Source organism: Pseudorca crassidens, chromosome 5 (genome assembly GCF_039906515.1).
Source record: "Pseudorca crassidens isolate mPseCra1 chromosome 5, mPseCra1.hap1, whole genome shotgun sequence".
Taxonomy (NCBI): Eukaryota; Metazoa; Chordata; class Mammalia; order Artiodactyla; family Delphinidae; genus Pseudorca; species Pseudorca crassidens.
Genome location: NC_090300.1, coordinates 95,032,951 through 95,046,246, shown reverse-complemented (window position 1 = coordinate 95,046,246; position 13,296 = coordinate 95,032,951). Strand labels below are relative to the sequence as shown.

Genomic DNA, 13,296 nt, shown 5'->3' with positions numbered 1-13,296 from the left:
TTGGTTCCTGCCTTACTTCTCTCTCTCTTCTTTCCTTCCTAAGTCTCTTCAGCCTTTGTCCTTTGGCATCTCAGCCTATACATTTGCCCATAAGTGTGTAGCTCTTTTGAAAGTGTTATACATGGTCTTCGACTTCCTGCTCTCCAGAATTCAGATTGGGAATGTTGAGCTTCTCTTGAGCAGAAACTGCTGGCTGAGCCTAATTCTTCTGTTCCCTGTCTGTCTGCAACAGGTTGGACTCTGGGGTAGTGAAATCCTTCCATTCACCTAATAGGGAGACACTATTCTTTACTGGCAGTGTGAATCAAATGAAAATAAAACTCCCTGTAATACTCCGGCAATATAATTTTTATTGGTTTCGTTAAATTTAGAAAAATGCTGTGTTTTCAAGAATATCAGATTCTCCTCTGTGTATATCAAGGAAGCTTTTTAAATTATCAGTTTGACTTGGGTGGATCTCAGCACTCATTAGGGGCAACACTGTAGTTCCTAGAGGGGTTTTATTTATTTATTTATTTTTGCGGTACACGGGCCTCTCACTGTTGTGGCCTCTCCCGTGGCGGAGCACAGGCTCCGGATGCGCAGGCTCAGCGGCCATGGCTCACGGGCCCAGCTGCTCCGCGGCATGTGGGATCTTCCCAGACCAGGGCACGAACCCGTGTCCCCTGCGTCGGCAGGCGGACTCTCAACCACTGCGCCACCAGGGAAGCCCCTTAGAGGGGTTTTAAAGAGTGGGGGGTGCCTTTTCAGTGGTCTCAACACCTGGGACCACCATTACATTTGTGGTGCAGGGGCTGGGGTTCTAAACATCCAAACCCACCCAGGACATTCAAGTACAATGAAGAATTGTCCTACCCTAAATGACAGTATTGCTCCCAGTGAGAAACTCGTCTTCTGATTTTACTTTAGGTCTAAAGGTTGATGGGCAAATATACCTCTAGTTTTCCATACAGATGTGAAAGACTTCTTTTGGTAGCTCTCCTATAAGGGTAGTGAATGGAGAGATGAAGAACTAGTGTGGCCAAGGTTTTGTTATTTCCAGGATCGAATTCTGAGCAGGATTTGGTAGATTTCTCATAATTACCCTGTAAAAGAGGCTACCTGCTGCTTGCTTTATGGCAAATCAGATTAATTCTTTTGTGTGTGTGTTTTTTAGTTGGATAGATGGATAGATGATGACATACATCTTTACATAAATCTTGCCCAAATCTAACAATCATGGATAATGATCAAAGATAAATGTTAATGAGGATATATAATTTCATGGATTTGGGGAAGTATATAAGGTATATATATCTAGGGAAAAATTATGTCTGAAGAAACGTAAACCTTTTTCCCTCAAGACCTAAAACCCCCATTGTACACTGGAATTGAAACAACTGAGGAGACCTGTATCTCAGGATGAATCTGAAAGGTTGAAAAATATTCTCCCTTCATGATTAAAAGCAGGGAAGAATGTAAAAGTGATTTTAGAATTAGCTTGGCTTTCCGCTGTGGTTAATAAAAACAAGTCTAGTGAATAAAGAACTAAAAAAGAAACGTTGCATCACCAAGTCTGCTCATCTGGGAAAATAAAATAGGGTTGTTCTGAGATCTCCCAAGATACATAGGAAAGAAATAAAGCAGCTTGTTGACAGGTAGGTAGCTGAGCACTGTAATAGATTGCCAAATGAAATGACAGTCCTTGTGCCCTAGAGATATTTAGGAATAGGTAAAGTAGTCCATGAGCCCAAAGATGCCAGGTATCATCAGCCCCATAATTCTTGGATTTAAAGTTGCTGATAAATACCTGACAAGCTAATAAAATGGAACTTAACTGATTGCTGTACAGGATGTATTCTCTTCCTCCACTCCTTGCAGTTGGAGACATTCATTTTAGAGCTCTGAAGTTGGCCAAATTATCCTTCAGGGATAGTAACAGTAGATTTATCTTTGTAAAGCTATAAAACCCTGAAGTTAGAATGTATTTTCACGAGACCTGCTCTTGGGTCTTGGTTGTCTGTTATATGTTTTTCCTCTCCTAGCTGAGATTAACAGTATTTCTTTTGCTATGAAATAGCTTTTTGGAGTTTTGGAGTATACTTTATACAGTATCACCTTAACTCTTCCATTATGCCTCTCAAGCCACAAAGTCCCTGGTTCTTATACAGGATATCAATAATTACATAGGTAGGAGGTCTGTCAAGGCTTTAGATTTTGCTCTGCATTCCGACTTGTGGAGCAAAATGTGATTAAAATAAAGCAGAAATTAAATAATATATTCTCTATTTAGCAAACTAAAGAAATAGTATTTGTGGCTGATTGTAATTTGGCATTAGCAGTGCCAGTGTACTATCCTACAAGTTATTAATGAAATTATCATACCAGCTGTGCTGTAATTGCCTGATCTTTAGAGGATAGAGGAGATTGATTTCTTGGAGTCTAGACCCTTTGCATCTTTACATAATGAATCGTTCAAAGCAAACATTGTGAGTGAGATCATTAGTTCTTTAGTAAAGGAGCGGGTATTCATAGGAAACCCCATTTTTTCTCCCACAGTTTGCCATTTGTCTGTATTTTATTTTCTCCTATATTTGTTATTCAACACTTATTACAATTTTTCCCTGCCTTATACTAGGTACTTTTTTAGCTCCTCCAGGTTATATGTATAGAATTTTTATGAAATGTAATTTCTAGAGGAAAATGATTTATATAGTTACATATCTCAAAATCGTAGCACCTGCTTGGGCTTAACAGTTCTGTTTTTCCAGTGGTCTTCTTATTTATATCTGTATTTCTAAGTAGTCTTCCCCTTTTCCATCGTCCCCTCCACTATCTCTGCCCTGTCCCTTATGTCTATAAGGTAATAGGTCTTGTCAGAAACTTTACAATAAAAAGGGATGAAAATAATTGTCACCTTCCTCCAAGGAGACTCAGACTACATTATAGTAGGCTTAGTATATAGATGATTTAGGAATAGAATTTCCCTTTGCTTCTAAGAACAAATTATCCAGGAAATTATAATCCATCTAACTCACAATGCAGGTCAGCTAAAGCAGCCCATTCCTATAGTGTTTTCTGGTTTCTCTCCCGCAGTTACTTATATATATTCAAATGAAAGCTTTGAATTATAAATCTAAATTTAATTGTAACTTCTTAAGACGTTTGTTTTGACACATTATTTTAAGTGTGTATTTACTCTTAATGTATGAAGCACTTTTTACAAAAGTTTCAGAAGTCGGACTGCTCTGTAAAATAGTAATTTTCAAGCAAAGTAGGGTCATGGAGAAAAAGTTAATTGAGTTCAATTTAGAGTGTTTAAATTATGCCTGAGCTTGACCCTTGACTTAATTTCTCCTCCCTTATTTCTTTATCTTTTCACATTGTTTTTTGCCCATTAACAAACATACTGTTGGTCGTTCTCATTTTTTTTTCCAATTCACACTTACACTGCAAGATTGAAATTTCAAATGGTTAAGGATTTGAGATTTTTAAAAATCACAGTGGAATAAAAGAAGGAGGTTTACAAAATAAAAGACTGAGGACAGGAGCCCCTGTTTGGGTTTGAGCCAACCTGAAGATACTTTCTGTGCTCAAGAGCTGAAATGTGATGAAAGCCAGGCCATCCTTTCCTATCAGGAAGTGATAGCTTCCAGGTTGGGCAGAACTCTGTTTTTCGCCATGTAACTGAGAGTCTTCACTGCCACCAGACATTTTCTTGAACATGGTGACAGCACATTTGCATGTATAAAAGGTATACCTAGTATAATCCTGAGTTTTTTTTTAAACAAGGCATGTATGTCTAGCACACTAAGGTGGCCCCTTCCCCTCAGTGAATCCTAACTTGATTGTGGCTGGTTTACTTGAACTTACTCCAGTCCACAGATTCATATGCCAAGCAGCTGGGAGCACTTTGGTATAAATTATTTTTTTTAATAAATTTATTTATTTTATTTATTTATTTTTGACCGTGTTGGGTCTTTGTTGCTGCGCATGGGCTTTCTCTAGTTGCAGTGAACAGGAGCTACTCTTCATTGCGGTGCACGGGCTTCTCATTGGCGGTGGCTTCTCTTGCTGCAGAGCACGGGCTCTAGAGCACAGGCTCAGTAGTTGTGGCGCACGGGCTTAGTTGCTCCCCGGCATGTGGAATCTTCCCGAATCAGAGCTCGAACCCATGTCCTCTGCATTGGCAGGCAGACTCTTAACCACTAGGCCACCAGGGAAGCTCTGCTATAAATTATTGCAAAGGAATTTGTTGTTTCACTGGTCATTCATCACTTATGTGTTCATTACAGAAATGACAGCCTAGTCTTAGAATAAACCTTCTTCCCTTTTTATAGCTTAAAAACATGAAACTATAGAAACTGGACATTAAGCCACCACCATTCTAGTTATGCCGAACACTTGTTTCCTATAATAGTTCTCCAGAGCAAGGTTCACTTAATTCACCTTACTTGCTGACCCTGAAAAGTTTTCATACCATGCTAATACTGAAATGGCTCCTATGTCACTACACTTCTCAGCCAAAACATGTCCATTTTTCAGCAAACCATGAACAACATTAATGTTTTGGAAAAGTTATTGTTAATGTCTCTATGGCACCCTTCTTACCCTCTCAGATTGTGGTTTGTCTCTGCTATTTTCTACCCAGCTGTGAAGTTGGGGTGCCAAAGAGTTTGATACCTTCAAAACACAGGTCATCCAGCCCCAAAATGTACGTGGAGTCCTAAGCTAGTTTATATGCCAGCAACAGGTGATTTTGTCATAAGGAAGTGGAAGCTGATACAGTCTTTAAAGAAATTTGGTAGGAAGATGAGATGAGATGGCATGGAAACATGAGATGGTGTTTTAGTGAAAGACAGTTGCCAGTTCTTTGCTTTCTGAATGATTCCTTCTAAAACTCTTTTCTCTGCTTTTGACTTCCTACCTTTTCCCTCCATGGACATATTTCTATGTTAATAGAATAATTAACTATGGAAAAATTCCTGGTAGGCAGGAATCAAATTGTTCACTTCTTGACTCTAAAACTACTGCTTTTCAGTGAATACCATCATATCTTATCTATTACTCCTTCAAGTTTGTCACTTTCTTTTTTATCTGAACTTGTCATTTGCTTAGATTTGTTTTATAGTTATAGTTTGGGGATGGCTAGCAGCAAGGAGGTTTAAAAATATAAGTTTACAGGAGCTCTTCTATGTACTAAACCACCCTGGATGTTCTTTTTTTATGTTAAAATTGGCAAGCTCTATATTTAGTTTTGTCCTTAAATTATACTTTTTAGATTTGTCTGAGTATGGTTTGGTCTGAAAATATGTATTCTATTCTTCTTTCTTAACCCATTCCATACATCAAATCAGTTTGCTTCTGTGAACCACTTCCTTATCCCGTTGTCCTCATACACAGTGATGAACACAGAAATCATTCTCCCTGTGAGGCAATAGCTTATTATTATTAAATTATTTTCCTATGGGTAAATCACTAGGATCCTTATGGTCCTGAGAAGTCTCAGAATTGTTTTTATGCTTTCTTCTTCTTCTGTTTTCTGTGATTACCCATGTGTCTGTCATTCATGTGCACTGGCCTGCAGTTTCCTAGACTGTATAAAATACATATGAGTAATTGCAAATGGACTATAGGGAATACCTATAATATTAGTGTAGATTATATACATGATATATTTTCTTTGTATTTGTTAAATTTATTTTCTTTCCCTTTTTGTTCACTCCCCCCCCCACCTCCCCAAAAAAACAAATAAGAAATGTTTTCTGTTTCCATTTCAGATCACCACCACCCAATTCAGAAGTATTTGCTATTGGTTATTTAGGATGACTTGGTGTAGTCATCAAAAAACACTTGTACACCTTTATGTTATCAGTAATAATGGCAAAAACTGTCATTTCTTGAGCTCTTTATTGATGCCATCAGTGTTCTAAGAGCTTTATTTATTTGTGCATGCAACAGTATTGTTGAGAATCAGTCATGTGTTAAGCACCACTCTAGGCATGTAGAATATATCTGTGAATGAAAACAAAGAACCCTGCTGCCAAGGAGGTTACATTTTAGTGGAACTACCAGGAATAAACAAGCCTAAACAATAAGAAAAGTATATAATGTATCAGAAGGTGAGCAATGATATGGAAAAAAGAATAGTTTTGATAGAACAAGAAGGCCAAATATCAACAAAGAAGGAGAAGACTTGAACACTATACAACAGCTAGACCTAACAGATATATATAGAATGCTCCACCCAACAATAGCATCATATACATTTTTCTCAGGTGGACATGGAACAGTCTCCAGAATACACAGTATGCTGGGACATTTAACAAACCAGTAAATTTAAAAGGATTGAAATAATTCAAATTATGTTTTCTGACCACAGTGGAATGAAATTAAAAATGAACAGCAGGAAAAAATTTAGAAAACTCAAAAATATGTGGAAATTAAGCAACACACTCTAAATAACCAATAAGTCAAAGAAGAAATCAATAGGGAAATATGAAAATACTTTGAGATGAATAAAATGAAAACACAGCATAATAAAATTTGTAGGATACAGCCAGAGCATTGCTTAGAGGGGAATTTATAGGTGTAAATGCATATATTAAGGAAGAAGAAAGATCTCAAATCAATAACATAACCTGTCTTGAGACACTGTTAGAAGAACAAACTAAATCTAAAGGAAGTAGAAGAAAAGAAATAATAAAGATTAGAGAGGAGATTAATGAAATGAAATTAATTAAAGAATAGGAAAACAGTAGAGAAAATCATTAAAACCAAAAGCTAATTCTTTGAAAAGAACAACAAATTTGATAAATGTTTAGCTAGACTGACCAAGGGAAAAAGAAGACTCAAATCATTAGAATCAGAAATGAAATAGGGGCCATTACTACCGACCTTACAAAACTGGAAAGGACTATAAAGGAATACTATGAAAAGTTATATGCCGGTAAATTAGATAACCTACATGAAACAGACAATTACTAGAAGGACACAAACTACCTAAACTGACTTAAGGAGAAGTAGACAATCTGAATAGACCTATAGCCAGTGTAAAGATTGAATTTAGTAATCGAAAAAGTACCAGACCCAGATGGCTTCACCACTGAATTCTTCCAAACACTTAAAGAATTAATACCAGTTTTTCATAAGCTTGTCCATAACATTGGAAGAGGAGGGAACACTTCCCAAATCATTCTATGAGGCCAGTATTATACTAATGTCAAAACTAGACAAACATCACAAAAAAGAAAAATTGCAGACCACTATCTCTAACAGATATGGACACAGAAATCCTTAACAAAATACTAACAAAGTGAATTGATATAAGAAGAATTATATACCGTGACCAATTGGTATTTTACCCCAGGAATGCAGGGTTGGTTTAACATCCAAAAATCAGTTGATGTAATTTACCATATCAGTAAAACAACAACAAAGAAAAATCCACAGGATCATCTCAATAGACGTAGAAAATGTAGAAAAAGCATTTGACAAAATTCAACACCTTTTCATGATTCACATCCAACAAACTCAGAAATAAAAGGGAACTTATTAAACCTGATAAAAGACACCAAAAAAAAAAAAAAGAAACCTCACAACTAGCATTATGCTTAATGGTGAAAGATTTGTTGCTTTCCCCCTAAGATAGGGAATAAAGACAAGGATGTTCACTCTCACCATTTCTATCCAACATTATAGTGGAGGTTCTAGCCAGGGCAGTCTGGGATAGGGAGAATACAGATGTCGGGAGGGGTGATAGCTAAAGAATATGGGATTTATTTTTGAGGTGGTAAAAATGTTCTAAAATTGATGGTGGCTGCAAATATTTGTGAATATAAAAACCATTTTATTGTATACTTTAGATAGGAGCACAGATAGTTTACCTCTGGCAGGAAGGCAGGGCATGTGGATGCAGACACTGGCAGCAGGAGCAGCTTACAGAGCTTCTAATTTTTTTTTTTTTTTTGCGGTACAAGTGCCTCTCACTGTTGTGGCCTCTCCCATTGCGGAGCACAGGCTCCGGACGCACAGGCTCAGCGGCCATGGCTCACGGGCCCAGCCGCTCCGCGGCATGTGGGATCCTCCCGGACCAGGGCACGAACCCGTGTCCCCTGCGTCGGCAGGCGGACTCTCAACCACTGCGCCACCAAGGAAGCCCTAGAGCTTCTAATTTTTTAATTCTCCCTTCAGCCCTGTGACTTGGGCACTATTATTATCCCCATTTACACACGAGGAAACAGAAGTTATGGAAAATGTCAGTTTCACATAGGAATATCAGTCAAGTGTAGAAAGCAACCTGCTTTTTGGAGGTCAGTGCTGTTGTTGGCCTTTCTGATGGGTGACTGAAAAATCCCAATTCTCTTTTCTTTATGTGAAAAAACTAAGATACAGTCTGAGACTTCTCCCCACTCCCCTACCCCCGCCACCCTCCAAAAAAAGTTTTGGCAAATATTTTTCTATTTTTAAATCACTTTTTTTCCTCCTAGAATATCCTCAGAATAGGCTAGAAAGCCGTCGGGCCAACCCAAAAGTTGTCCTCAAACTGCTGTCCTTGTGAAAATCAGTTTCTTAGGAGAGATGAAATGCCAGTGCCATCCTTTCCGTCATGGTATTTAGGAATCTAAAGTAAAACCTTTTCTTTATTACAGACTACATCTACTCTGCTGTTACTGGTTATGGTCTGTCTCTAGTCACTAAATCTGCAGTTTCTGCTGAGGGAGTCCCAGCCCTAACGGAGACTTCTGTCCAATATATTTCTAAGGAAAATCTCACTGGTTTTTCAGTAAGTCTAGGGAAGGACGCTAAGCACGAGTTAGATGAGAAAAGATGCGAGATGACATTTCTTGTGAATCAGTTTGCTTATTCCACAAGCTGGGGGAGGGTGTAATTGTTTAGAAACACAGTATTTTTTTATGAAACATTGTGAATTTTAAATATATTTATATTAATATTGTCTGTAGGTCCTTTCCAGTCTCAGAAAAAGAACTTATTCCACAAAATTGTCAGCAAATATAAGCACAAAAAGGAGAAGCCTAATGTTCCGGAAAAAGGTATTGGTGCCTTCCATCCTCCATTAAGATTTCTTGGCCACGTCCATTGTGAATTCATCTTTGAATGATGCTTCACTGCACCGCCTTTGCCTCTACCTCCCCTTTGCTTGCTTCAATGTCATCCGCTCCTGACGCAGGCATATTCATTGTTTCTAGATTCTGCAGCTAATTGCAAAGAGAGATCTTCTTCACTTGGATTCCTACTGAAATCCCATGTTTGTCTCTATTTTCAGAGTTCCATATGAATCCTGAAATTGCTTCTTTTTATTTGTATTTGGTGCATTTTCTAATTTAGTCTTCTTGAGCTCTTCTCCACTTATTTTCTTTGACTATTCTTGTTTTTTTCATGTTTGGCAGCCTTCATAGCAGGACCACATTTTCCTGCCTCCTGAAATCTTACCAGTTTCGTATGCGTATGAAAGTCCCACAGTTGCTATACTTTCTCTGACACTTGAGGATTCTTGTCCAGGAGGATTCCACTCCTACATCGTAACCTATCTATCTTCTTTTTTTCTATTTATATACTTTGTCAGATTCTTCCCACCTCCTTCAGTCACATAACTGTTATTTCCAGAGGGCACTAGAAATATACGCACTCAACCCTCCCTTTACTCTGAGCATCTGTCTCGTTGTTATGATCTGGATAGGCCCTTGAACCTTGTCAGGGCTCATCTGAAGATTTGTCTCTTCTCACAGGTCAGACTCCTATTCTTCTTTCACACAGAAGATAAATCCCATCTGGTTCAGTATAGCCACGTGTCCTGGAAGTCAGGCTTTTTCTCTAGCATCTCCTGCATGTTAGTGTTGTGACTGCCATGAGCCTGATGCCCATGTGCATCCTACTTGCATGGCCAGATGTGGAGCCTTTCGTGTTTCTGGAATGAGGCTTTAAATGCAGCTGTCTTCCATGTGTAGACATACGTGCCTCTGTGTTCCTGTGTGTAACCTTTTGCTTAATTTGGGTTTTATTTTCACCTCCACTTTAGCCTCTTAGTTTTGTTTTGTATGTTAATATTTATTCTCTGCTTCCAGTGGAGAGAGATCACTCTTTAGGTAAAATGTCAGCTTTTATCCTTACCTTTCAACCAATCTTCAGGTTATCTTGATTAAAGTCATAGAAATTATCCAACAACATATTTTTAAAAAGGCAAATTTGTTTACTTTTAATGCATTTCCTATATGGCCTAATTATTTTAGCTGGCAAATGCAGTTTTGAGACTTAAGTAGTTGAGTAAAATTCTGCTTCATTTGTGTGATAATGCTTTTTATTGAAGTGGTTTTGTGTATTGTCTTATTTTTATAGTGTATGTGTCTATACTAGTAGAGTTTCACTTTCCTTTTCTGTTGTTGTTTTTTTAGGAAGTGGGGATAAATGGTCAAACAAGCAACTCTTCTTGGATGCCATTCACCCTACAGAAGGTAAAAGAAGCAACATTCATTGTATCATTTCAGGTAGTCTGTGCTGGAAATGGCATAAGTTTTGTAGGTTTAAACTGGCATAATTTATATAGGTTTAACCAACGGCATTAGACCTGAGTGTTCATAATTGGGTTATTTTTCATTTTCAAATCAAAACTGATAGATTTTTGATCCTACTAAGGGTCAGGCTGTGTGTCCTTTGGAGTTTAATTTGTGAAAGGGGGATTTGTAAGCTTTAAACCACAATAACCAGAAATTAGAGGTTTTCATAACTGAAAACTATTCAGTATTGTGGCTCACGTTGCAGGCGGGTGCTCATGGGGAGTCAGGGCAGCATGGGGCTCTCCTGGTTTGCTGGACGTGAGTGCCCTGCAGACATGGTTCCTGACCTGAACTTCCTTCCTAGCCCACCTCCCACTTCCTCTAACTGTGATCAAATGGAATGTCCCCGAGGCTTACTGTAGCCAAAGAAAAGTCCCATATTGACTGGTATGATGTTATAGGTACAGATTTTATTTCAAAATTTCCCACAGTCGTATTTATTTGTGACTTTAATTCTTCTTAAATATTGAACCCTTAGGTGAATGTTGATTTCGTGGTGGTAAGGAGCCATCCTTCCATTCTTCCCACTGATGCTCTCTTTTCCATTTAGATATTTTAGAAGAGCTGAACATTTTTGTAGTGCTTAATGAGGAGTCACTTCATCTGAAAACTAGAAGGGACCGTAGTGATCATCGTTTGATTTATTACCCCTTTGATTTACTTATGGGGAACTTGATGAACAAGTCCATTCTCTTGATTTCCAAATGTACCCTCATTTCTTTGTTAAAAGGAGAAAAAAATTAAAATGCACATGTGGCCTAAGTCATTTATAAAAAAAAATACTCATGTTTTAAAGATATTTGTGAAAAATATTCAAATTTGAGTTCATTATAAACCTGAACTTCTGTTGTTTGGTAGGCACAGTTCACATGAGCTGCATGTCTGCTTTTGTGTCATTTTGCTTTTACAGAAAATGCCAGCAGTACATCTCTTTTCTGGCTTGTTACTTCACATTTACAACCTCTGTGGAGTATCATTTCTGCACTTTGCTGGCAAAACAAAATATGAATTGTTGTGCTGCTCTCAGCATTAAATCCTAACATCCCCAAATTGACATACATTCACACTTGTGTATTTTAAAAATGAACGTAAGGCACTGATGAACTATCAGAGGAATCTAAAAGAGGCATTTAAGACAATGTTACTCTTTTCTTAAAATGATACTATTCTAAATATTTTGGTTTTAAACAATGAAAACCCTACTTCATATAAAAGGAGGTATCATAGCATGGGCCAGGGTGGTATAAAGAGCGAAGTAAGTAGGAATTAGGGGACCTGGGTGCTAGTCTCAGATCTGCCACTAATTAGCAGTTTTCAATAGGACAGACGATTTAACCTTACTAGGATTCACTGTCCACATTTGTACTCTGTTGTAAGATATGTGTGTTTAGGGGTGGAGTGAATGAGAAGGCATAGTAATACATGATCTATACATTTCATTTCCCTTCTAACACCTGATGATTTTATTACTGTGATATCTTGAGTGGGTGGTGTGATACTAAAAATACCATATTCTGAAGCCCTAATTTTCTGCCCTTTGGAGGTCAGAAAAGCAAATCAATTTTGAGTCTTCTAGGCAGTCCAAAGGGTTTAGTTGGAAATATTTATTATTGTTGATGTTTAATTATATTTACTATTAATGTATATGGAACAAAACTGTGGAGAACATGCACTGAAAATTGCATGTCCTTTAGTGTAGATGCAAATTCATTTTACATGGCCAGAAAAAAAGGAATCAATTTGAGGGTTGGAAGTTAACCAGTAACTTAAAGTGACTTTTTTTGTTATTTATTTTTATAACATCCCCTACATTTACTTGTTCAGGTGGTGACTACGTGCTTTGTAAATTATCTAGGCCCTTTACTCCATCCTCTTTCTCACCTATGTCCGTATCATTGCTTATTAAAACTTTACCTTGGATATTATAAATATATAAGGACAGAAAAATGAAACCATAATCAGGACAGTTAGCATGTGTAGGCTCTCCTGGGCAAAGGTTAGACAGGAGTTGTTTGTAGCTGATGTCTATAAATGAAATATTGACTCAACTGAGGTTTCACAGCTGTTAGCCACTCCTGGCTTCTGTTAAAGTGGATGACTTAAAGTTCACTATCCTTTTTTTACACCACCCTGAGTATAATTGGCTTTGAATTTTTTTTCCCCAAGATATTAGAAATTTTCAGGTGTTTAGTAATCACATCTGAGGTTTAAATGCTATGCTTATAATCTATTTTAAGAATTCTCCCCATGCTTTTAAAATTCAAAATCGCTAAACTACTTCTTGAAATTTTTGCAGATCAAAAAAAACAGATTGCCTATAGGCTAGAATTAAAGTTTTCAGATAAACCAAGATGACCTCCCTCTGCCACTGTGTTTATCTTTCCACCAACTTATGGTGTCATATGTTCATGCTTAAGGTAGAGGTTTCTAATTGTAGTAATAATGATGGTGATGATTACTGTACTGCTTTATGTCTCCAGAGGGCTTTCATGTATACTTTCTGTGAAAACTAATCGTAACAGTATCTCCAGTCAATTTAAGGAGACCTTATCAGCCCCAAATACATGATAAGGAATTGAAGCCTGACCAATGTAAGCAGGAAGGGAAGAAACCAGCACTAAAGTACACTGGGCATTGCAGTTTTGATTTTTCAGGTGTTTGTGGATAGCCCTCATTTGTTGAAATTATAAATGCTGTCTTACAAGAAAAGAAAAAAAAACCTAAACCTCAAACTAGGTATCTC

At 37.5% G+C, this 13,296-nt stretch overlaps 1 protein-coding gene across 26 annotated transcripts in view; it reads left to right on the top strand.

Annotated features, from left to right (window-relative positions):
* Window positions 1-13,296, top strand: part of BBX (BBX high mobility group box domain containing) — a 279,480-nt gene that overhangs the window by 251,379 nt on the left and 14,805 nt on the right. For 25 of the 26 annotated variants that reach the window (XM_067738986.1, XM_067738990.1, XM_067738974.1 and 22 more), the window contains 2 exons: window positions 8,943-9,032; window positions 10,392-10,451. In XM_067738986.1, coding sequence (XP_067595087.1) covers window positions 8,943-9,032; window positions 10,392-10,451 — 150 coding nt within the window. The remainder of the gene's footprint in view (window positions 1-8,942; window positions 9,033-10,391; window positions 10,452-13,296) is intronic. The other variant, XM_067738999.1, reaches the window with a different exon arrangement.